Source organism: Phalacrocorax aristotelis, chromosome 8, assembly GCF_949628215.1.
Source record: "Phalacrocorax aristotelis chromosome 8, bGulAri2.1, whole genome shotgun sequence".
NCBI classification, from domain to species: Eukaryota; Metazoa; Chordata; class Aves; order Suliformes; family Phalacrocoracidae; genus Phalacrocorax; species Phalacrocorax aristotelis.
The window spans coordinates 36,672,055-36,697,730 of NC_134283.1; the positions used below are offsets into that span (position 1 = coordinate 36,672,055).

General features: G+C 46.2%; 1 protein-coding gene across 4 annotated transcripts in view; it reads left to right on the forward strand.

Moving 5' to 3' along the window:
• RNF145 (ring finger protein 145) overlaps positions 1-9,680 on the forward strand; it is a 47,834-nt gene extending 38,154 nt beyond the window's left edge. For all 4 annotated transcript variants that reach the window (XM_075102587.1, XM_075102585.1, XM_075102584.1 and 1 more), the window contains exons 7-11: positions 2,072-2,212; positions 3,578-3,760; positions 5,683-5,830; positions 6,526-6,882; positions 8,042-9,680. In XM_075102587.1, the coding sequence (XP_074958688.1) occupies positions 2,072-2,212; positions 3,578-3,760; positions 5,683-5,830; positions 6,526-6,882; positions 8,042-8,485 (1,273 nt within the window). In that variant the 3' untranslated portion in view covers positions 8,486-9,680. The remainder of the gene's footprint in view (positions 1-2,071; positions 2,213-3,577; positions 3,761-5,682; positions 5,831-6,525; positions 6,883-8,041) is intronic.
• The last annotated feature ends 15,996 nt before the right edge of the window (positions 9,681-25,676 follow it).

A 25,676-nucleotide genomic window follows, 5' to 3' on the forward strand; every position in this document is an offset into this window, starting at 1 on the left:
CCTCCTTTCAGGTAGTTGTAGAGAGCGATAAGGTCTCCCTTCAGACTCCTCCAGACTAAACAACCCCAATTCCCTCAGCCGCTACTCATAAGACTTGTTCTCCAGACCCTTCACCAGCTTCGTTGCCCTTCTCTGGACACGCTCCAGCACCACAGTGTCCTTCCTGTAGTGAGGGGCCCAAAACTGAACACAGTACTTGAGGTGCGGCCTCACCAGTGCCGAGTACAGGGGCACTATCACCTCCCTGCTCCTGCTGGCCACACTATTCCTGATACAAGCCAGGATGCCATTGGCCGCCTTGGCCACCTGAGCACACTGCCGGCTCATGTTCAGCCAGCTGTCAGCCAACACCCCCAGGTCCTTTTCCTCCAGGCAGCTCTCCAGCCACTCCCTCCTCTTCTGTACCTTTCATTGTCCTTGTTCCTCTCAATCTTTTGCATGCGTATGTAACTGCTGTGATTTTTGAGAAGCCGCGAAGAATTCAGTTCTTTGGGACAATTTATAAACTTGTGCTTGACACATAAACGTAACACTGAAAGCTCCCCAGGCTTCTCTTTGAGCTCTTAAGCTCCTCTGGGACCCTTGCATAGTAGATTATCTGGAAATAAGTTTAAGAAGGGTACTAAAATTACTCTGACAAAAAAGGACTGGGCATCAGGCAGAAGAGTAAGGATTCTTGATTTCTGATTATTTTGAAGCAAAACTAGAGTTCCTCAAATATCCTACAGAAATAGCTGCTTTAAATACTGTGTTTCTTACTACCTTGACCAGCAGGAACATTTAAAAGCTCTTTCAGCCCTGCTTAGCATGGTAAACAGGCAGAATGGAAGGCTTACCAGAAGCACTGAAAGTACTATATGTAAACACATCAGCTTTTTCTGCCTTGAATTGCTTTCAAAGGAGATATCCGGTTAAAGTAATCATTAAAAGAGACAAAGTAAATGTCTTTTGGACCAGCTTTGTTTATTTTTGAAGCATATGCTTCCTCAAAACTCTTCTTGTGTCAGAATGCTGGACTAGTTCACTCTCCAGTCAGTTAATTAGCATGACATGTTTTTGAGCACCATAATTTGTCTTACAAGGCAACTATCCTGGTGAAGAAGTGAAGATTTTTTCTTTTTTTTTCTTTAATGAATGGGGATATCACTGTATTACCTTGGATTATGTATGTGAGAATTTCCAGGTTTGTAAACCCTGGCTGACAGCTGGTCCTTACCTAGTGTTGGGGCTTGCACTGCACTGCACTCCCCTTGTTCCGGCTGTGTCGTGTTCCATAAGCCAAAGTGTGCTCTGAGGCTTAGGCTGCTCCAAATATTGCAGTGCCAGGATCAGTAGAAGAGCAGCCCTAAGGTGCGGGAGCTGAAATAGTGCAGCTATTCTCAGAATCATCAAATGTAATCTGGGGTCTCGATCTTTGGGACTTAACTGCTGTAGCAAGAGACAGGAAGAAGCCTGCTGAGGAAAAATATCCTTCATTCTCTTATTTTGCTGCTTCTGGCTCAGCTGTTTGTAAGACAGGTATTGCTTACCTGAACGTGATGTCAACGCTACAAAAAAGCCCCCAGTCTCCCAATAGTATTTATCGGTTTTATGTTTGTTTGCACTATTAGGGATCTGAGTGGAAAGTGCCTTAGTGAATCCATCTGCTTTAACTCTATGTCTCCGGTAGCTAGCTGAAATTTCAGCAAGTAACCTGGGTGCCTTGTGGCTGTCAAACTGACTTTTGGGTATGAAAACCCTATGCAAGCAGGACAGTGCCACCGTGTGGCACAGCGCTGGAGAGGGACCGGAGAGTTACCGCAGCACAGCCCTAGTTCCAGCCTGGCAGCAGCATTAGCTAGGGAGCTGAGATAAAGTGTCTTGGAAAGCAGTAACAGTGTGCCTCTCATCTTTATTTCTTTTTATAGGAGGATTTTCATGGTGGTGCGGAGCTTTTAATATTTTCATTAAACTGATCCAATTTTGCTTTAAAACTAGCTTGCACAGTTAACAGGACAAGGGGAGAGCTCATCACATTGGTTTTAATTGATGGACCTTTTATTTTTGTTTCTCTTCCCCTCTCTCTTCCCAGTATTGCTGAATGCTGTAGCACTCCATACTCGCTGCTGGGCTTGGTCTTCACAGTCTCTTTTGTTGCTTTGGGAGTTCTGACTCTCTGCAAGTTTTACTTGCAGGGTTACCGAGCATTCATGAATGATCCTGCTATGAACAGGTAAGTGCCTTGTTGCGCCCAGGGTCTAAAAAGAAGCAGACAAAAAGGGATTTATATGGAAATGTGTTGCATTGAAATTTTTTAACTTACAAACTCAAGTATCCTTGACAGGCTGTTTGTATGCCAGTCCATGTTTGCATTGGAAGGTTTTGAGGTGAAAGTGTAGCTTGCCACAGACTTCTTGGGAGATGGTTCATTTCTGTAACAAATTAAGGGCTGTTAGTTGAGATTTGTAATTGTACAGCTTGATTGTCTTAGTGCTTTCATTTTCATGAGTCACTGGAAAATTTTCACATTTGAATAATATAAACACTTTGTATTTCCATTTACTCATTTATCCTGTAGTCATGTGTGAAACATTACTAATCTATGAGGCTTAAAACACAGCATTGTATGGATTGCCTGTAAATTACTATGGGAAATAGCCAAAATATAGAAACTGTCTTTTCTTAATGCTTGACACAACTTGTCTAATATGAAATTGGGATCCTAGGTATGACACAACCTCCGTCAGTTACTCCAGCCCTTAACTCTATAGAAAGTTCAGACTATATGCAAAAGAATATTTTACATTTTGGATTCCAAGACGTGGAAGTGAAAATGGTATAAATTGGGGTTGCCCAGGAGTAGTCTACCTGAAAACATCTTTTGGGGAAGTATGCAAGTCTGGGTGATCTGTACTTTAACTGCATCAAATACTGGTGCTAAACTGTGGTCCTCAGAGATACTCAATTCAGTCTGCGGTTCCAAGCCAAAAAGAAGTGGACAGCTGTATTTGGTATAGGTACAGAGAGGATAAACTGAAAAATGGCTAAACTGCTGATTTGCCCTAAGAGGGCACTGGGTGGGTTGTTGAGTAGGGCCGAAGGACAGACAGGAGGGTGGTCATGGGGAAATATAATGGGTGGAGATGGTCTTCATGGTCACCTAGGAATGAGGCTGACTGGGGCCCAGGTGTAGGACTACACGTAGCAGGGCTGCTTCGGGCTTGTGCAGGCAACACTGAGGCTGCTGGGTTCCTCCTCTTAGGACACAATCTGGATCCTTCAAATGCTTTGTGCTGGGGTGGGGCAGTGCTCTGTCATTGGGTGGTGTCTGCTGGGCTGGATGTAGCCCACATGCTGCTAGTCAGGAGCAGGGTTCTGAAATATGCTGGTTCCTAACCCCCAACACTTCAGGATTTCTGAAAACATTCCTTTCTGGTTAAAGCCTTAGCAGGGACATCAGTAAACGCTAAAACCAGTGACATTTGAAGGGTTGTGGCAGAAACAGACAGCGTATTCCCTGGTGTTTCTAGATGTATTTTTGAACCAACATTGATGCACAGAAAGATGTGATTGTTCTTTTGACTGTGTTGATCTGCAGGGGAATGACTGAAGGAGTCACACTCCTGATCCTGGCTGTGCAGACAGGTTTGATTGAGCTCCAAGTGGTGCATCGGGCGTTCCTGCTCAGTATTATTCTTTTCATTGTGGTGGCATCCATACTTCAGTCCATGCTGGAAATTGCTGATCCCATTGTCTTGGCACTGGGAGCCTCAAGGGACAAGTAAGAGACTGGTTTCCTAAACTGAAACTTACTCAGTGCTGTTTTAGGAGGTGATAAACTAGTAATTGATGGCCTAATTTGGAATTTTACTAGCTTGTAAAGTTACCCTTTCTCTTCTGTACGCAGATGTCTTTTCTAGTCTAAATCCTCTAGTTTCTCCATCTCTATCCTGCTCCCTTGAGGGCACACAGTAATACTTTTTGCTGTGCTGTATGCTGGCAAATGAGAGTGACTTTGGTCACCTGCTGCTGCTCAGGACTGTGTCCATCCAGCCTGTGCAAAGACTATTCTGTTCTGCAGCTGCTGGAGTGTCACACTCTTTAGTGGTTATTCTCCCTAGCAAGAGCATCAGTGCACTGTGGTCTCAGTTAAGCAAATCCAGGACTCCAGTGCCTGTGCTCTCCCCACCCACACTCCATTGTGTGGATTTGCAGAATAGTTTTGCTTAACCTCGTCTGCCATTGGGTAGGTTTCCCACTAATGCAGTGGGCTCAGACAGCTGTTGAGGATGGGAAGTTTCTAGGAGTGACCTTGTGTTATATGTTGTAAAACCTATTCTTTTTGTGAGGCTGTGATCCCAAAATTATAGGGTTTACTGGCAGAAAGTGAGAGGTGGAAGGCTTACATTAGTGTACCAGATGTTCTGATCGTGTGGGATTGTTGTTAAGTTTATTTTGTGTTTTGAAGACCTGTATTGGTATCTGGTGTTCTTGTATTAATCTGTTTGTGTCTTTGTTAATTGCTTGTGTCTCTTCCCTTTCTGTAACCTGTAAGTGAAGAAATGAGAGAAGGTTTATTTATACATAGAGAGTTTGTTTAGCTTAGAGGCTGCTTGTAGCCAGCATGTTCTGCCTGCAGCAATGTTAACTTCAAATATGGTAACAGAGGGAAAGAGAGTAGAGCCAGGATATGAGCATTGTCCATCTTAAACAAGCAGTCTGCAGTGATAGTGAGTTTTAGCTCTCTTCTACCAAATCTCCCAAGCAGTTCTAAGTAAACTAGGATCAAGATAAATTCCGTTTCAGCTCTCCCTTTCTCAGTCACCCACAGGCATGGATGGAATTGCAGACCACACAGTAGCGTTCTGATGTTTCTTCAGACTATACAAAATTAGCCATTTTCTGCTGCCGTCCTGTCCCCCCAGTACTTTCACTTTTTCTGTATTCCATTTCCAGAGCTAAAGGAGGTTAAAATACAACCTGAGGAAAATATTTCCTGCAGGAAAACAGTAAATTACTGGAGATATTCTGAAAGCCTTCACAAATGGGTGGGTGTAAAAAGATTGATGGTGTGTTTGGGTTGGGGGGGAGATTAGGAAGAAGTAAATGATAGGAGCAGAGTAAGGACTGGCGGAGATGAATGTTCAAGTCTTGCTACATTTCTTCTTCTGTGATCCCTGAATTAGGGAATGTACTTCTAAAGGCTGCAGGGTTAAATCTGGTGAGGGAAGGAAATACCTTTGCCCCATGCATATTAGCAAAAAAACACAGGAGAGTTAGTTGTAGTAATTATATAATCTGGAAGAACTCTGTTTATATAGAGAAGTGTTAAACAGTTACATGCATATTTAATTGTCTTTATTTTAGTGGTTTTTCATCTGAAACATTCAGTATCTCAGGTACTTAATTTGTCTAACCACTGACTTGATCCAGTATGACAATTACTGTAGGTGAATTTTTGCCCATAATCTTTGTCTTTGTATTGAAAACAGCGGAAGTCAGATGAGAGGGAACTTTCCTTACACTGTGTGTTGTAAGCATGCATGCTGGGAATGAGACTGTGCCCAAGTATGATGGAAACTCCTTCCAACAGCTTAAAGCCTTGAGCAAACACCTAACATGCCTACACCCAGCAGTCAGTCTATTCTTATTCTGACACTCAGATCTGACTTCAAAAATAAAAACCTATTCTGTTGTTCACAGGAGTCTGTGGAAGCACTTCCGAGCAGTGAGCCTCTGTTTGTTCTTGCTCGTGTTCCCCGCATACATGGCCTACATGATTTGTCAATTTTTCCACATGGATTTCTGGCTGTTGATCATTATCTCCAGCAGTATTCTAACCTCTCTTCAGGTAAGACTGTTAGCCCTGTAGTAACTGTGAAGCCCTGCATTAACTGTGATCCTGTTACTCTAGGGGGAGAAATACACGATGAGAAAAGAACAGGGATGATAGAAGGACAGAAGTACAAGATAAGATATAAAATCTTTCTTTATTCTGTATCTGAGGCTAAGGAGCTCCTAGGGGTGGCCTGAGAACATAGGGGAATGGAGTTCTATTTCAAACTGGAAAGCCAGAAGGCTTTTGAGGGCATACCTATAATAGTAAAAAGGTGTGTTGTTTTTTTTTTTTCAGAGTACTCATTTATGTGTTGTTACTTAGCTATGGCTACTTGAAAGCAATTTGATGTTCAAAACACAGTGTTATAAATACAAGAAACGTTTTGTACTATGAGTATTTGTTATAACTTGGGGTTTTTATTATTAAATTTATAAAATCACCCATCATGATGCTCAGCACTCTTGCTTAATGATCTCAGCCATTTTCTGGACTCGGGGAAGCACTTGGGAAAAAGCTTAAATGCTTTGCAAGAAAGGGTGACTTTTATTTGTCCTGAAGTTCAGCAACAATTTTACTACTTCGGAGCTTGCCTGTCCTCTGTCTGATTTGGGAGTGTTGTGCGTGCGGAGCTCGATGGACAATGCTGAATGACTTAAGCTCCAGTCCAGTGTTGAATGCTGAGCTCATGGTCTTGCGCTGTGTTACAGGTGCTTGGGACACTCTTCATTTATGTTTTGTTTATGGTGGAGGAGTTCAGAAAAGAGCCAGTGGAAAATATGGATGATGTGATTTATTATGTAAATGGCACGTATCGGCTGCTGGAATTCCTTGTTGCTCTCTGTGTGGTGGCATACGGTGTCTCGGAAACGATCTTTGGTGAATGGACTGTTATGGGTTCTGTGATCATCTTCATTCACTCCTACTACAACGTGTGGCTACGGGCCCAGCTGGGGTGGAAAAGTTTCCTTCTTCGCAGAGACGCTGTGAATAAGATAAAATCACTGCCCGTTGCCACAAAAGAGCAGTTGGAGCAACACAATGATATCTGTGCCATCTGCTACCAGGTAAGAATGGAAGTGTGAAAAGATTGACTTGAAATGCCTCTAGACTGTCAAGTTCAGTCTGCATCTAGTAAAATAAGTTCCTTGAATTATGTTTAATGAGAAATATTGTGCTCAATAAGTTACCTGAATTCCCCAGTTCTCCACTTTGTGTAAATTGGAGTGCTGTCACCAAGAGAGCTTTTATGAATAAAGAGGTAGTTTGGATGTGTTTAAACTTTCATTCGTTTTTTTCACCAGTTACACAACAAAGAGTGTCCTTGAGCTTCTTTGAAACACCTCTTGTTCAGGTTGAGCTGGTCTCAATAGTAACAGAAAATGTGCCCTTTCTTCATTAGTGGAAGATTTTGTTACTGAAAGACTTAATGTGTACTCAGTAGCTGATTTGTTACTATTCCGTAGAAGCAGCTCAGTCTCTACAGACTTTGCTACTTCCACCTGATATGCAATGTCAGTTTTGAAACAGAAACCTAATTATCAAAAGGTTAAGGGGCTTCCTAATGTAAGCCAGAAGATGTAAGGTCCTTAGAAATTAATGCTGAAAGTAATATCTTTATCACACCTCTAGCTCCAAGGTCTCTTTCTCTTGGGTAGAAATTGTAGTTATGTATGACGGTGAAAGAATCACCCTAGGGTTAGTAATGGGCAGTTGGAATGCAACTGGATTGACTCCAGACTTGATAGAAATACTCTGAAGAGTGAAACTACCAGTGCCAGGTTAAATGACAGCGTTTGAAACACCAGACTAGCAATATGTGGGTCTCATCTGACAGAATTAGGGTGTTACTTCATTTCTGGTTTGCTGTTGTTACGCGTTGTATCTGTGACTGTGCTGGCTTTGACTTGCACAATTGTTTCTTAAGCCAACTAATCCTGTGACTAGTGTCCTACAAAAGCTTTTGTTTAAATGTAGTAATATCTTACAAACAAAGCTTTTTGCCTAATTTCTAATCCCTGTAATATAAACAGCCAGACCTGGCCTGTGTTTGAATTTTGTGTGTATTTGAATATGGAGGCTTGTTGGTATGAAGGAAGAAACATTCTCTTGCTTGCCTGTGGACTACTTCTGTCTCCTCTGTGGCTAGTGGACCCATTAGATGTATGGGGTAAGAGGAAAGGAATGGGATTACAAATAATATGATCTTTTTTTTTTGTCTTTCAGGATATGAAAACTGCTGTAATCACACCATGTAGCCATTTTTTTCATGCGGGTTGTCTTAAGAAATGGCTGTATGTGCAAGAAACCTGCCCTCTGTGCCACTGCCAACTTAAGAGCCCTTCACAGCTCCCGGGACTGGGACCAGAGCCAGTTCAACAGCCAAATCCTAGTGCAGAGCAAAATACCAGACCTGGAGATGCAGCTGAGCCCCCTGGTGTTGAACATGACAATGGGCTGCGTATGAAAGACAGCCCTAGCAAGAGCAATGGACAGGTGGCTGATGGACAGGACAGCCCGGAGGCCTCTGCTGAGGCAGAAGGGTCTCAAAGCATGGACCGTGACACAGGCCTGTGTGAGGCCAGCCAGGGAGCAGCTTGTGCTGCAGAACTAACTGCAGCCCCAGAGGGGTGCCCTGCTCAAGACCGGAGGGTTTGTGTCCAGCTCTAGAGTGACAAAGGATGATGCGGGAACAAACACATTTCAGAGATCCAAGTTTGACTCAGAAGAAAACCTATTCCACAGCTGTGAAAGAAGTTTAGCTGTTAATGCTGGTCAAAATGTAATCTCCCATGCTGATTTTTGTGGGCTGCTTGGTAGTGGTAACTCCAGTGAGATGTAGTAGAAATGACTCCAGAAGCTCTCTGAACTGCGGGCAAAGGAAGGATGTCTTGAAATAAATTGCAGTGAAAGAGTGTTTCAAGACGTAGGTGAGGGATAAGAGGGACGAGAGGTCTGTTGAGGTTGTAGAGAGACAGACAGAACTCTTGTTTTAGTCAGGAAGAAGGTATAGCGTACAGCCATGTCCCAGGGTACCTCAGAGGCGTTAAATGCAGTGAGTTGCTAGTCTCTGACTGAGGCGCAGCTTTGGTTGCTGACAAATTTTTTTATGGCACATAAGCAAAAATCAAAGGTACAACAGCAGTGATTTTACAAGAAGAGGGAAGCACTCTTAATATGTCGTGTGTATGCTTTGGGTGTTCTTGGTGGGGCAGTTGCATTTGAATTCATGTAATCTATAGTGACTCTTGACTTTTATGACGGAGTCTTCAATATTTTAATGTATATGAAACTTCTGCTAATAATGGGCACAGTCTGGGCTGTATGAAGTAAACTAAAGCTCTAATGAACACTTTGACCTCTACTACCATTTGCAGGAGGAAAGTGGGATGAGTTTTAGGGCACAGATAGAAGCCTTGCAGTACTGTGCTGTGTAATGTTTAATTCTTGCAGCTGAATTAAAACAGTATTAAACTCTGGCGATATTTGCACTTTGGGAATGAGTACATTATTGTGTATGATCAGACTCCGCAAATGCCACTTTTAAAGCTGTTAATAGGTTTGCACCTTTTTTCTTTGACAAGGACATGTCCATACTTAAATTTTTACATGCATCATGGCTTCAAGTAGAACTAGGGACTGGGGTGGGGAAATAGGTGGGAGTAGGGGGCAGGCAATTTTTTATGTGAATTTTGATATGAAGAGAAATTAGTCACTTATTTATACGATAGGCTTGACTCAAGTGTTTTTCAAAGTCGGTATTCCTAATGTGAAATGTGATACTATTTTATTTTTAGTAGTAAATTTGGATGTAGACTGACAGACATAGCTGAATGTCTTAATAAATTACATTTGAAGATTTTTATACCTGGTTATGTGATTCTTATACTGAAATTCCATTAATTAAGTATGTGTTGAGAGGCTCTTCTGCAATAGTAGCTTTCTGTTCCCCTTGGCTGATACAGTGGAACTCGATGCGCGCTCTCTTCCCCCATTTCCATTTCAACGCAGTGTGTCAAGGTGGTACCTCCTGGCCTCCACTGGTTCTTGCCATGAGATCTTGGCTGATACAGAGAGAACGATAGCAGAACACTGAGGCAGGTCATTTGTTTGCTCGTGGAGGCTGTATGGGCTGCCTGCTGCTACTGACCCCCAAGCAAAAACCAAACCTATTTCTTTCTCACTTGACAGCATGGGAGTATCAGCTGCACCGTCCTTTGATTCTGTATCTCAATTTTGTTTTCTTACATGTTGATCAGAAAATTAGATGTACCACATGCTTCACTGATCATTGCAAAGCTTTTATTAACAGCTGGCTGTGTTTGGGGTGGGGGTGGGGGAGGAATAGTGAGAAATTTTTTCTTTAACTCTTTCACTCTTTTTAATTAGTGGTCTGCATCCTGCTCTTCCATGCCTATATTTCTGTGGAATTGAGTCTTTCTTAAAAAGATGTTTTTATTTAGGTTAAAAGCTTGGCCACACACATTTAGACTGTTTCCATTCTAGCCACACATAAAGGTCTGTGGAGGCAGGAAATGGGAAATTTCTGGGCAGCACTATTACGGGGTGCTCTTCAGTATTGTGGAACAAAGACTTTCCCTCAATTCGCAGAATATGTTCTTGAAGGATACTCTGAGCCCTGCTTGCTGTTCCTGGGTGCGGAAGGATGACCCCAGAAGTTCCTCACACCGGTGACAAAGTTTTTCCTTTGTCTAAGGTCACCTCACTTCCATGTTAGGGAGCAAGTGGTGCCCCAAGGGACTGGGAACAGGAGGTGAGAAGAGCTAGACCTGGCTGGTCTTGTCAAAAGAAGGCTGGAGGGGCTGTGACTGCTGTACAGATACCTCAGGGTGAACGCAAGGAAGGGAGGAGAGGAACTTGTGCTCATCTACAGTATCCACATGAGGTCAGCAGGGCAGAAGGGAATCACAAGGGCCATCAGCTCCAGTTCATTGCTGTCCCACATGGTATGTCACATCATCACTTTCATAAATAGAGGAAGTGGTGTTGAAAAAGTAACAAAAAAAATAAGGCTTGCCTTCACTGCTTATGCTGAGAAGCTGTTTCTCAGCCTGACTGATCTCTTGGCAATGAATCTTGTAATTTCTACCCTAAATTATTCATAGCTAATTGGTAATGCAAAAGCTAGAGGAAAGGCCTATGGATTTACACCAACATCAGTAAGAGGTAAGTGTGGCTGGAGACTGCTCATGAAGAACCAACAGGCCCACAGCAGATACAACAAATGTGCTGTCTGCCAGGACTGTGGATCGGAAACATGGATGTGGCACTGGGAAGGAGCCTGAAGGACTAGGAAGGTATGTGCTCTCTTTTAGGAGAAATGATGCTGCAAGATTCCTGCAGGAGTGAACCAAAAGCAACTGTTCTGTGCTGGGGAAGGTTTTCAAAGCTGGGGGGGCACAGGCAATCTTGAGAGTTCTGCATCCTGGCAAGAGGGGCATGATGAGGTGAAAACATCTCTGATGCACCTTTTTTACTGTAAGAAAGATATTTTCAAGAGGGAGAGGAGAGAAAGGAGGGGAGGCTGCTAGCTTGGAGAGTTCATAGGAACAGGGCTTTTCCTGACAGGTGGAAGTTACCTTCGTTAGGCGCCAACACCATTACAAAGAGTTGTTTGTAAGAACAAGCCAAGGTGGAGTGTGTACATTGCTGCAGGGCTCCTGAGGCAGAGCTAACTGGTTAGTAAAATCTGCTGGACTAGAAAGTGCAAGGGTGTGTGTGTGTTCATTTTTGTTTTGTTTTTACCAACTCAAAAATGCCGCCAATAACCATTTTCTGAAAAACTAGGGACAGCTAGCTCTAGAAGGAACTTAAACATAAGCCTGCAAGGAATGGAGGTGGGTGGGAAATAAATACTGATAAGCCAAGCAGGCTGTATCTTATGGGTTAGGAAGTTCAGGGATGAAGTGAGGACTGCCAAAACTCACACCAAGTTAGCTCTTGCAGAAGAAAGAAACTGTGTAACTTGAAGGGGAACAGGAGAAAAAGGGGGAAGGCTGCTCTGGGGGAGCAGGGAAGTAAGGAATGAGACAAACCTTCTGTCTCAATGCTCTGTAAAGCATCTGGGTGAACGCTTCTGACCTCTGAGCTTCATCTGGTGCAGGACTCCCTCTTGGACACTGCTTGCTTTGAGTTGATTTTCTCTGCAGCTGTGCATGAGTAAATGGGAAAAAATGCTTTTTGAGAGTTTATGATCAGGGTATAACTGTAGGCTGAGGCTTGAAATCATTTTCATGTGGGCTCCTTGTGATAGCAGTGTGATTGACAAATATTTGTATGAAAAAAGATGCTTCCAGCTAGGTGATATAATGGGAACAGTTGGGAATTTTATGGCTAGTTGGTGTTTTGTTGGAAATCGGAGCACTGATCACACGGTGTGATGGTGTGTGCATAGTCAGTCTTACCGAGTAACCCAGTGCTGCTGATCTACGGAGTCCATTGCTGTGGGCCTGGGGAAATGCGTTTGCATAAGGTGAGATGACTCCATGAGAAAAGCAAACAAGTCTGTAGCTAGGAATTTCATTTGAAAGCCTTAGTTTGAATTGCATTGCTCTCCGCTCCCTTGGCTTTTGGCTATTTTGCAGCAGAAGAATCTATTTCCTTCCTTGTTCCTAGTGAAGCACTTCATTTTATGCCAATGCAGAGAGTTCTTGAAATGCACAAGGTCTTCCGGTGTGGGAAAACCTCTTCATTCAGTGTCTCCTTCTTTCCTGATTAATTTTATGTTCAATTTCTAAGTTACCTCAATCCTCTTCCTAAAATAGACCAGAGTTTGGGCTTAAACCATCTGAATGTTTGAGAACAAGTTTGTAACATTTTTCCTAACTGGTGGGGACACTTAAAGAGTTTGATTTCAGTTGGTTCAAATTTGAAATTATCTCTACCAAATAAGATATAAAATAGAAGAAATCTTATATCAGTGTCTAAAAAAAAAAAAATAAAAAATTCAGGCTTCCGAAGGAGAACGGGCTGTTTGAAGCATGTTACGGCATTGGGAAGCCAGCTGTGTTAAGAATGAAAGTAATGAAATTAAGTTAAATTATGTTGCTGGATTTTGTTTGGGTCAGGAGAGCAAATGGCAGGGACCCTGCTTGATTTGAGGCAGGTGGTACGTCGCAGCACGGCATGGCAATCACCAGGTTGGAAGTTCTCAAGAAGGAATGGTCCATGGTCCTCTGCTGGCTTGTGCTGCTCTGAGGAGAGATGTGGAGGTGACTAGTGGATCGGTGCTAGTTTTTTTCCTCCCACATGTTAAATTTGTACTAAGAGACCTTTAACTAATTTTCCAGCACTACTTTTCAGTCTCTGCAGTGTCTGGAGCTCTTGCATATTGGCTAAGGCTGTCCTGTAAGGCTTATTCTAAGTCTTGGCCTGTGATGTCACCCCACAAAAATATTTGTGGAAAAGACTGACAAATGCATTTCCCTACTAATCTCTTTAGCTTTGCATACACTTACAAAGGTGTCAGTAAAGGCCATTTTAAACTCAATTTTTCTTAGTGTTACAATAATGAGTTTAGAAATCAGCCCATCCCCATTTTTGTGATACGGATATTCAATCACATTAAGGATCACAGTTCACTTCCCCACACCCCAAAGATAGCAATTTTCTTTTTGACAGTGCCTGTTTCTTTTAACAATGGCTATTTTACTTACTAACACCTTGCTAGAGCCCAAGCCTAGAGGTGTGGTGACTTCTCTCCGGGTGCATTTAGCGCTGCAGCACTGGACGGCTCTGCCTGGGAACGCCTAATGCCGACGTGGAGACTCTGCCCAGGGAAATTCCGTCTGTTTTCATAAAGGAAGTTGTGATTCAGTTGATAAACCACTTGCCAAATATATTCTGTGGCTCTAAGGTATTGATTATTCTGTTGCAAACAAGCACTGTCTTTTAGAGAAAAGGGTAGCCTGCAAAACTTGGTGAGCTGTCTGCAACTTGGAGCGTGGTGCACAATGCCAAGAGAGCGTATCTGGCGCACACACCTAAACCTAAAGATGACCATCCTGGTTAGAGATATGATGTAAAAGAAAACTTATATGCATAAGCAACCAACCCAGATTTAGAAATAGAAATATTTTCCCCCTTTTTATTTTAATGTGTTACAAATAATTAGACACAAATTTTCCCAGTGGTTGCCATTTCCTGCAGGCTTATAATCCACATCCTTAAATAAATCTGGTAGCTGAAACTCTCGGCTAATACAACAGCCAAAGAGCAGACGATCTGCAGAATTTTGCAGCAACAGATGTGAAAAGCCCAGGACTGTGATGTGGATAAATGACTTAATACTTAGGAATTTAAAATGTAAAACTGACTTAATTGGATAAAAATAATCAATTGAATATATATCTGGTATTTATAAATGAAATGATGTACAGTTCCTTAATTGACCATAGTCTGAGTTTTCTTTAAATTGATTGTTTGCTTCTAGCTTGGGGAAAAAATGCCAGCTGGAATGCAGAGGGATTAAGTTTTATTTATTTTCCTTGCTAAGAGCCACATTGTGCAATTTAAAAGGAAATGTCCTTGAAAGATGGGTTCCTTTGTAAACTCTTCCAGCCCTTGTTTGTTTTCAGATGGAAATTAATTTCTCAAAGGCCCTCCATGTTAGAAAGTGTGTGTTGATAAGTACAGAAAAATGAAAAATTGTAACCTGCTAAGATACATCTTGTTTCCAAGATAAAAATCTTTCGCACGCATGTGGCTGAGTTTTGAGTGTAGCTGATCTGGTCATCGTGCTGGAACCAAGTGTGTCAGCGCCTTGCTGAGCTCGATGGGCGCAGCTGGGGAGTTCTGCTCGGTGCCTGTGCCTGTGCCTGGCTGTAACACATGGCAGTGAGGATTGACCGAAGTGGTTAGGGGCATTTTCACAAACCCTGCCCGTGCAGCCATTTCTCACCAGTTACAGTTGCGTGTAAGGTGGATCTGGTGACTTCCAGGTCCCCCCTTTTTTTTTTTTTTCTCAAGGTGTGGAGCTGGAGAGAATAATTAAAGTTGCAGGGTCACCTTTTCCCTTGGTAGAGGTGAGGAATATAAGCTGAGTTCTGAAAACTGCTTGACACTGGAGGCAGGTGCTAGGTCTGGGGCACTGTGCTGTTTGTGGGCTGCCGTAATCTTCTCCCCAGGCTTGTTTGCAACAGAAAATACAGGTCTTACCCTCGCAGGGTTTTATTAGCTGGGTCTGTCTGTGCACTGATGTCCCACTGAATTGTCCCTTTTTGGTTTCAGACACAAGCGGGCTCTGTATCCATTTGCACTGTGCTTTGCTGGTGGCACTGGCTGAGGTGGTCTCCTGCTCCTCTGGTGTTGCTCTCTGTCTCACTGTGGGATCAAACTTTTCCCTGAGCAGAAAACTGGCACTAAACCAGTGCTTCACTCCTCCCGAGGAGCCAACCCGCTAACACATGTCCTAAAGAAGTTCGGACCCTTGCATAAACATCTGGATGAAATTAAGCCCCGTGCTTAGACTTGGCCCCTCAGGTTCCCGTGCAACGGGACTCCAAACTTCCCAAAAGCCCGGGGTTGCTTTCCAGAGGGTTCCGTTTTTCTCCTTTTCAGTCACAGATGAATGGGATGGAGGCAGGAGGAGAAGGGAGGCTGGGAAGCGGCGGCGAAAGCCCGGGGAGAAGCCGGGGTTGGGTGCCGGCAGCGGCTGCGGCCACGGCGGGGCAGTGCCGCTCCGCCGACGGCGCCGGGCGGGGGGGGCTTTCATTGGGGCTTTGCAGGAGTTTTACAGGGAAAAAATAAGTTTAAAAAACCCTCCACGTTTGAATTGACCAACTAAATCCCCAGTTAAGCTGCGCTGCAACGCGTTCCCTGCGGTGCCGATGCTCCGCTAATGGTTTATGTCTGCAAAGTTTGCTGTGAAAAATAGGGTTTACGTTTACCGGGGATCAGAGATCTGCTCTGACACCAGTATTTTTCTTTCAGCTTGAAAGCCATTTTTCTTCCCCTCTCTTAAAAACCAGACAGCACAGTCGATTCCATTCTCGGTGACAAAGCAAATTAAGTGCCGTGAAGCAATTCCTTTTTTTGCAGCTTCCCACAGATGAAGATTTCTATGATAGAAATAATTTGATTGGGGTCAGGATTTCTGCTTCATATAACCCAAGGGTATTCTGAGAACTGCTTGGATTCTGGTGAAATCCCACTGGGCAATCAACACTGTCCGGCTTCAATTATGGGTTCAGATATTTTTTCCTCTTCCCTTTGCACAGGGTCTTAAAGCAGAGATAGTCAAACACAGGCCGTTGTCGAATACTCCAATGGGAGACTCCTCTTTGGCTCCTTGAACACAGTATCTTTTGCCTTCTTGCATAAATATTTTAATTGCTAATTTGCTGGTCTCATTTAACACAGATCTGGCATTTATCATTTGAATTTAAACTTGTTAAAATTGACAATTTTCTTGGCTACCTATGTTAATAATTTACAGGGAAAGCTCATTATTAAATTATTATGGGTAATTATTTTGTAACTAGTATGGAAATTGTCATTTCTGCAGCCTTAAAAGGTCCTAGAAGAAGTGCGTGTAGATCAATATGGGTCAAATCCCAGAAAGTGTGAAGATGCACAGGAACAGTGTCTTCTGTAGAAAGTGTTATGTAGCTAGCGAAAAATATTAAAATTAGAATTAGACTATAATTCTCTATACTTGCAACTCCAAAGCCTTGGAGACTGCTTCAGCAAAGTGGTGTAGTTGGAGAGTCATAACAGCCTTTTAAACTCTGGTTTTCGATTTATTCTGAAGCTGTGGCTGGGAAACTGGTGGGCTGGGATTTGGCTGAGTGCACCTTGCAGAGCTCAACAAGAGTACTGTGCACGATAAGAGGTTTTCTGCATGTGTACTGGCTATTTGTGCAATACAGGCGTTGTAGGTCTGCCAGACCCACAGTACAGCACCCCGCTGCCTTTTGCATGGCTAGTAGCTGTTTGTCCAGCACTTTCCTAGCATGTCTAAGACTCCTGGCATAACGAAAAAATTGTTTTGCCTTAATTTTTAATTTTCCATTTGGAAGATATTGCGTTCAAAAGAAGTGACTACCCCAAATATTAAGGTACAAAGCCTTGTTCTGGCACAGAGTGAAGCACAGGCTTCGCTGTTTGCAGAGTCCGTGACCCAGGAAGACTGCACAGCGCGTGAAGTGAGCACTAGCACGCATGGAGCAGGATCAGGACTACTGGTAGCAGTTCACATTATTCCTGAGTGCACCGATACTTTTTCCTTTGCAAGATGATGTGAGGTGGTGGTTAATGCTCTGGATTCCTCTGAGGCAGTAAGTTTGTTTTCTCTAAGAAATGATCTTAAGTGTGATGAATAAAGTTTTAATCTCCAGATATCAAAACCAAATGCACGCAGGATGGGCAAATCGCTTCTGCGCGCCCTGAAAAAAGTGACTGTCAGTTCTGTTTCCATTTGTCAGAGAGCACCCTTGCTGGGGTGGTGTTTGCAGGCTGCAGTTCGGGATCCGTAACTCCAGCACTCCCATCTAGCAGGCACTGTACCTGCTGAAATGGTGGGCAGAGGTAGGCTGAGTCCCAGTCCTTCAGGATTTCTAGTGGTCAGGTAAATGCTGCTGGTTTCAGTGAGTCGGTGCTGAGCTTCACTGGGCAGGAAAAGTCCCGCTCCTGCCCTATAAATGGTGCAGAGGAGACTTTCCCTGCCTGCAGCACCAGACTTTCCATCCCTGGTAGGTGTTCGTGCTGCAGCCACTGCTCATGTGTTTTTGCAGGCACGGCGCACCCCCGCACACCAGCCCCTGGCCCCAGCAGCTGCCGCCACCACTGACACAAAGCACTTGGCAGAAGCGTGTTGCGTTTTGGCAGTGACATAGTCATCACAGAGGTAATTCCCTTAAAAAGGATGTTTTGAGGTGCAAGGAGTGTTACTGAGGTGATGCCAGCATGACCCCTCTGGCCTTGCCCAGTTTCTCAGCATCTGGCCAGTGGTCTCCGCAGCTGGATTCAGCCCATAGCAAAAATGTGGAGAACAATGAGGTGTAAAATCAAACCCCCTTCCCGCTCCCACCAGATGGCCCTCACGCTTTTTTAATTTTACTCTAAATGGCTGGTAAATGCTCCGTGAGCACTCGATGAGTTTACAAGGAATGCGATTCTTTCCCGCCACTTTATTTTGGGAGTTCGCAGCATGGACTCCTGAGTAGTGCCAGCGCCTGTGACGGACACCCCTCACCTTTCTCGGTGATCTCCCTGTTTTCCTGGCTCTGTAGTTCAAGTCCTGAAGGCAAAGCACTGAGGGACTTCAGGAGGGTGCCGAGCAGGTCCCGGGGTTGTTGCCAAACTGGACCTTGCACATGTGTGTTACAGACCATGTCTAGCATGTGCACCTGGCCCTGGTGCTAACTTGGAGGCAGGCTGGGTTCTGAAGGGCAGGCGGCTGTTTCTTGCTTAGACATCAGCCCTTGGTCTTTGCCTGTGAACAGTTGCCACATTTTGCCAGTGATGCTTTACACTTTTTAAGAGCAAGGGACAGTTTGGGAAGTACCAAATTAGGCAATAACTTATTTTCCTGTTGATCTCAGGAAAAATAAGAAAGCACATTTTCTAACTCCTTACCCCTCACTTTGATATTTGAGTTTCAACTTTATGGTAGTGTTACAATATTGAGAAATTCAAACAGAACTTTTCAGCTTGCAAAATTGTGAATTTCTGAGTTTTGGCACTAGTATAAACTAGCTCTTGATCCTGGATTTCCTAATGTTTGCATCTTGCCCCCTACGCCAGGATCATTTTCCCTTTGAGAACAATACCGGATTTGGCGCTCTCGTACTGTACTGTTACTGGAGTATTTTAGTGCATTAACTAGTAGATTTGTTTATGCACAGAAGGGTTCTGCCCAGACATCGGTGCTGTAAGCTTTTCCATCTGCATGCCCCCATCCTGACCTTGATCTACTGTAGGGCTGTGGAGGGCTTGTTCACGCTCCAGCCTTGCAGGCTTTTCTATCGGGATTAGCTTTAAGGGGCTCAAGTTGTTGAAGGGTTTTTCTACTGATAAATGGATTGAGACCCATATTTTAATCTCACGTCATCAAACATTCATCAGATACTCTTGGTCATTACTGACAGAGCCAGGTTTGAACTAGTGACCTAGCAGTAAAAGGTCCCATTAGCAATTTCCTTAAACTGTCAAGTCACTGCATAACACAAATGAAATGCGATGGGATTTTTTTTTTTTCCACAGGTAAGGGCAGTGGGTTTCTACCTAATTTTCATTTACTAATGATCATGTTACCGAAACACTCTGTATTATAGTCTTTGTGCTCTCTTGTAAGCCAGAAATATGACGAAACACAAAGAAGGGGTATATCGCCCGAATGCAGCCCCTCCGCACGGCACCGTTGCGTGGTCCGGCAGTGCCACACAAACTTCACCCGCTTGTTTCTATGAATGGGGAGAGCGCTGGAGAGTCCTGGTGGCAAACCCCATCCTCACTGTGCCAGGTGCAGCACACGCACCCTGTGCCGAGACGGATCGGGGCTGTGTGTGTTGCTCTCCGTAAGCAATAAAAGCAGAGAGTGACAGGCATTTAGAAAAGCTTCTATGGCTCACGTCAAACTGCACTGTTCTTTTACCAGCAATTTTTGTATCCAACTTCTTTCTCTCTTTACAGAATCATTTGAAGAAATAATGTGTGAGGGGGGGAAAAAAATTACCTCCGGCAGTCATGTTATAATGGCTCTTGTGCTGACAGCCCTTTGGGAACAGTGGCAGCAGCGGGGTAAGTATATATGACATCTTTGTAGTGATAAAGAAACAAATAAATGTTCCCATTAACACTCCATCAGGTCAACAGCTATTCCAGACCAACATGATGTTAGAGGAACCGGTTTGATTCATATCATCTAAGACACACTTCTCTTGCAACATATCTTCTGGAAGGCTCATAAAACAGAGGTCCTGCTCTAACCAGGTGGAGCCATTAAAGAATCAGTGAACTTTTTACAAGTTGCTTGAAATACCCTGGCTGGAATCCAGCTCCAGTGTTGTTGCTGTGTCTGTTTAACAGTTCCTTCATCACACCATGACAATGACTCTGTTTCAGCGCTGGAGGAAGAAATTTCTCCATACATCGTTTGTAACGCATTCTGGGAGGCTTCTGAAGGCTTCCTAAGCCCTGCAGTGAGATCGGTGGGATGTGAGCCTTACCATAACAATCTGCTTGGGAAGAATGAGCAGCATTTGTATATCATCCATAATGAATGTGTGTGCATATGGAACACACACAGATGCCTGCTCAGACAGGCTACCCTTTTCCTATGCAACAGTGAGAGCTGTGCTTGAGTAAGGATTACGATGTCTTGTTCCCTGCACAAATGCCAGATAGAGAACAGCACCTTCCAGAATATTTCTCTTGAGAAGAGTGTTTAAGCACACTTTAGCTCTGCTGAAATGCAGATTTTAAAACAGGTACAGGCTTTATAACTAACATGGGATAACCCAGAGTTCCTGATGGACATGATGCCTCCTTCTCACATGACAGGCACTGTCTGGTTGTCTCTTTATGAAAACTCTTGTAACTTTTTCTCACAGGTTGAATATTTTTGAGAAACGGTCCTAGGATGGGATGTGAGAAGTCCAGGTGGATGTCTTCGGTCTCTCTCAAGTTGCAGAGATCCTGGACCAAGATAAAAACAATGTCCACTTCTGGATCTCGCAAAGCCAGGACTTGAACTTCGAGTTGTCCAAAGCTCTGGAAAGTACATGTAGAAGTGAGTATCTCTTTGTATCTTAAACATCATTGCAACCAAAGCCTTCTATGCTGTGCTCTGGCAAAATCTCATTGGCCAAAGGTATGCCTCTGGCTCCAGGCAAAGTGTCTCAGTCCAGATGATGAACTTAGTTCCACTTCTGCTGAAATCAGAACGTTAACATGAATGCGGAGAAAATAGGTTTCAAAATGGTCAGCAGAAAAAAGCAGGCACATCCTGAGCAGTCAGGTCCTAGACATAGAGAACTTAACACTTGCCAACCCAGCAAGTTACATGTCTCTCTTATCACTCCCCTGTTTGAAGGAAGAGCCTGAGATTTTGGAGTGCACCCTTCAAAAGAGCTTGTGCACCTTTAAAGTTGAAATACCAACATGCAAAGCCTTCAGAGTTTATGTAAGTGTTTAAAAGGAGATATAGATTCCTCTGTTTCCTGAGTCACTTAAATACTTCCAATAATATTGAGTCTTGATTCACCAAAATGTGTGACAAATCTAGTTAGATGTTTAAATCCACTCCATGTAATATGCTTAAACTCATCGTCTCAGAGGGAAGGAGTGCATGCCTCTGGGTTTCTCCCTGCCTTCCTAAATGGGAGACATGTATATTTCCCTGAAGCCAATAGCAGTTGATTATATGTTTACATGTTTTGCTGAGCTGACAATGTAAGAATCATAGCAAGATTTTGTGATAAAATAACCATAATCTGTCCAGTGGCTTCCAGAACAAACAAATACAAGCTAACCTTAACCATATTGCAAGCTTGTGTGAGTATTGCAGGGAATGGGAACCTGCAGCTGTCTATAGCATAGTGCAACTTCCACTGAGGTACTTGAAAAAACAGTTTTTATCCGCTCTTACGAGCAAAAGCGGAGGGTGCTTGCCCTTTGTAGGCACGGTTTGTCCTTTTGGCATGAGTAGGACTGGCAGGAGGGTCTCACGACAGGTGAGGACTGGGAAGCTCTGGGACCAGAGCCATCACATTCCGGCGGCTGACACGATGTGGTCTAGGCAGCGCTGTGACCAGCTACACCTGCAGCCGTACTTACCCCGGGAGAGCAGTAACACTGACAGCTGAATCCACGCTGGGCAAGACCCCGTGCCCTTGCCCATGAATGACGGTGCTACGGGCTGTGCGACACCCCGAATATTTGGGGTAACCCCCAGCAATCGCCCCTCAAAGCCAGGCGGGGTAACTCCGCTCTGCGCCATCTGTGCTCAGAATTAGATCTGCAGCCAGGTGTGGGAGACGCGGGTCCCCGGGGAACCCCCTGGGGCAGGCGGGCGGTGGGGTGCCGGGGGCGGGGTGGGGGTGGTGTGACAGCTGCCCCCCACGCCCCGCGCGGTGCCGGCAGTAGCAGCTCCCCCGCGCGGCCGCCAGGTGGCGCCGTGGCCACGCGGCGCGGCGGCCCCCGGCAGCGCCCCCCCATCCCCCGCGGCGGCACCGGGGGGGGGTTCGCCTCCCCCACGCCACCCCCCGGCCGGTGATAGCAGAGGTGGGGGTGCCCTCTCCCCTCCCCCTCGCCGTGCAGCACCGTGCGGGGCTCGCCCCGACGTAACTCAGCAGCCCTGCTCGCCCCCACCCCCGAGAATTGCCGGGGGGGTCTCCTGCCCCAGGCGGTAACGGGGGGAGCTGAGCTCGGGGGGTGGGGGCACCCTGCATCCCCCCGTATGTCCCCGTCCCGTCCTTCTCCTTCCGACGAGCCGCCGGGACCAAGTCCGCTTTGCCGGACTCCCGCTGCCACCTGACGGCCCCCCTGCCCCGGGGTCCTGCACCCACCGCCCCCAGGCACCCCGAGGTGGGACCCCCCCCTTCCCCCCGCCCCTTGCAGGCCAGGCGTTTTCCAAGTGCTTCCCTCAGTGCCCCGCTGCTTCTGACCCGCGGGGGTTAATCCTGCCTCAGGGCCGGCAGCTTCCCCCTGGCCAGGGGGCAGAGCCCCACTGCACCATCCCGGTGAGGGGGTGCCCGGGGGTCCCCAGTCCCCAAGGGGCAGGGGAGGCAGGAGGAGGAAAGCTCCTGAAGGAAACGTTTCCGTCCAGGTCACCTGCTGCTGCTGCTTCGTGGCAGTTGGGTAAAAGTAGGGTCCTGTCAGTACTGTGCTGTGCACAGACCCCCTGTGTGGGCCCAGGGGCATCCAGGCTCCTTCCTCCTGAACAGGGCAAACAGAGCATCATATCCCAGTCCTCAGTCCTCTGAGTCTTTTTTTCCTCTTCTCCTTCTCCCCAGGAGCAAGCCAGGTAGGAGGAATAAACCACCCCAAGTAGCTGAACAGTGTCATCACTTGCCAGGGCAGATGTTGGATTTATCTGTGGATGGAAAGTCTTTGGATTGAAACAGGAGCCTGTTGGCCATAAGGAAAATACTTGTGAAAAGCATCTTTGCTAGGGGGGATACGAGTGAACTGTTCCCAAATCCTCAAGCCCTTTCTACCTCTGTATCAGCAGAAAGTGCAGGTACATGCTCAGACCCCAAGTGCTCTGCTTTCAGCCCCACCTTGAGAAGAGAGGCTGCTTTTCCCTTTCCCTCCATTGGCACAAGTCCGTTGTTCACCTGCTGCCTTCTGAGAAGGGCAGGAAGGAGCTCGGCCCCTTTGGGGGTGCCTCATCCAGCTGCAAAGGTCAGGGAAGAAGGAGCAGCAGGCTTTTCTCTCAGAAATTCCCATTTCCAACCACTTCTTCCCTCCCTCGGGGTCTGGGTGGAGTGAAGCGGGGCCTGACTGTCCCCCCTGTGCTGGGAGCCCGGGGCAGAGCGAGTGGGGACTTGGAGGCAGGAGAGGGGAGTTGTCATGGATAAACTCCAGGTCAGAGGCAAGAGGGGCCTTGGCCCCACTTGGAAACTGCCTCAGGGAAAGGGGGAGGCCTTTGCCCACACAGAAGAGTTCTGCGCTCTGGGACCTCTGTCTCCGGCCTTGTAGGACTTGTGTTTGTCCTCTGGAGCAAAGGCTCCCTCCATGGCCCCCTTGTTCACAGGCCTCAAACCCAGTTGTTTCCCAGGAGCTCAGTTTTCTCCTATATAGGACAAGCAAGCGAGGGCCTGCCCTTTCCTCTTCCTTTCCCTTTCGCTGGCATTCGGATCCCAGCATTGCCCCATCCGTGCTATCCGTCGTGACTGGGGACACTGTCACCATGTCCTGGTCCTGTTAGCAAGCCGCTCTTGCCTACGCTGCAAAGTTGCAGCCTGGGGGTTTGCGTTGCTGTGGTAAAATCCACAGCTCAACCGTGTGGCTTTTACTCGGTTTGGGAGCAAAGTGTTTCCTCACCCCTGGGAGCAAATCGCAGCCTGCAAGTCTGTGTGTGTTTTATTCTGCATTGTACATTGAGAGCATTTAACTCGGGCTTGCAGAGAAGCCTTGCTGCAATGTGCCAGAGTTTCTGTTTGCAGAAAAACAGTTAAGCATCGAGTCCCGGCCAGCCCACTGTGGACTCCCCAGTGGCAGGCTGCAGTGTGTCCTCCAGCTCCGTTTGCCATGCTAAGGAAAGGACAAACCCAGCTTTCCACATGAACACAACCTGGCCTCATAACTGGCACGGCAGCAGTACGCGTGCAGGAGCGGCTCTGCTGCAGTCGGTGGAGTGCAGTGGCGTTGGTCCAGAGACCAGACCCAAGCACTGTGGAGAAAGTGAGTGCTAAAGGCAACTGGCAATTCTTTAAAATAAAAGCCCTGGTACACTGGGGTTGGCCTCTACGGGGTGGATGGAGCACAGAAGTCTCCTTGCCTGCTCCCTTTTTTTTTTTTTCTTCTTCTTCCCTTCCCCAAAGTCCTGACTTTCTCACCCCCTCCTTGTTTCAGCTCTGCTTTTCTTTCACACTCCTCCTGTGGGGGTCGAGCCAGTGTTTAACTCTTTCGTCCTTGCAGCAATTAGTTAGCGGCTTTGAGACTACCCGTAAGCCCCAGGTGGGGCATCTCCCCTGGCCTGCAGCAGGAGCCTCCGGGAGCTTGCCTGTGTGTTGGGCACAGAGGCGTGTGTGTGTATGAGGAGGGAAGTGGTGAACTTGTCACTTTTGTTGTCGTGGCTGGCTGTCCCTGCCCGGTGGAGGTGCCCTCAGACTGCTGCTGGGATGCTGCTCCCTTCAGCATCCAGGAAGAGGCATGGAAACGGTCCCCTGATCCCCTGAACAGATTTGAAGGGCAAAATCTGCCAACTGCTCAGTATATGATTCAAATGCATTATTCCTCCCTGGGCAGATCCCTGCTCTGGGAAAGGAGCAATCTGGGCAGGTGCAAATAGCTTTTAATTGCAAAATGTATCTTACCATGGAGGCATTTAGGCTGGTTATGGTACAAGTGGTACAGCAGCAGCCTGAAGATGACCCCAGGGGCCGAACTACTCCCATGCAGTACCTATGGCATAAATACTCATGTATGGCTGTATGTGTCTGTTCTTGCACATATCCCTGAGATATGACACAGTAAGATTATGTGAAGATTCAGATATCATCTGGAGGGAATGTGGAATCTTGCTCTCTGTAACGGTTCCTATGTGAGAACGCAGTGTACTTCGGATGCGGACGTTTTGTGCCTGGACTTGCCTGGAGCCAAGGATGGGTGCAGTTTCTCAGTGCCAGGGAGGTGCTGGCAGCAGGCTCTGTGCCTGCTTCTTTGACAGAGCTCCCCGGCCCAGGCTTAGCTGTGTGCTCAGACCACTGCTGCACACAAAGTGATGTACAGGTGGTCTTAGAGTTGTGAGACTGCCTTAGGTCGCCTATGGAGGTGTATATGGTGCCTATACCATGTTTTACCTGTGCTACCTGTGCTCAGGCCCTTAGCTGTGCCCCGGGCAGGGTGTTTGCGGGCTCAGCAAGGCCCAGTGGGCTCTGCCGCCCTTAGCAGGGCTCCGCACAGCTCCTGGAAGGGGCGGACAGCAGCCGCCCGCCCCGCTGCTCCCGGGGCAGCACCTTCTGCACCCGAGGGGGGACGGAGGGACACAGGGAGCAACTCAGAGATAACCCAGACATCCCCCAAAGTGGGGCTGGAGGATCCCCCTGCGCGGGGTGCCATCGCCCGGGGGGAGGGCGAGCAGCTCGGTTTGCCGGCGTGCACCGGGTTTTGTTTTATTGTATGTGCAAACGCTGCGCCAGGCTGTGTTTGGGGAGGCATGACCCACGCAGCC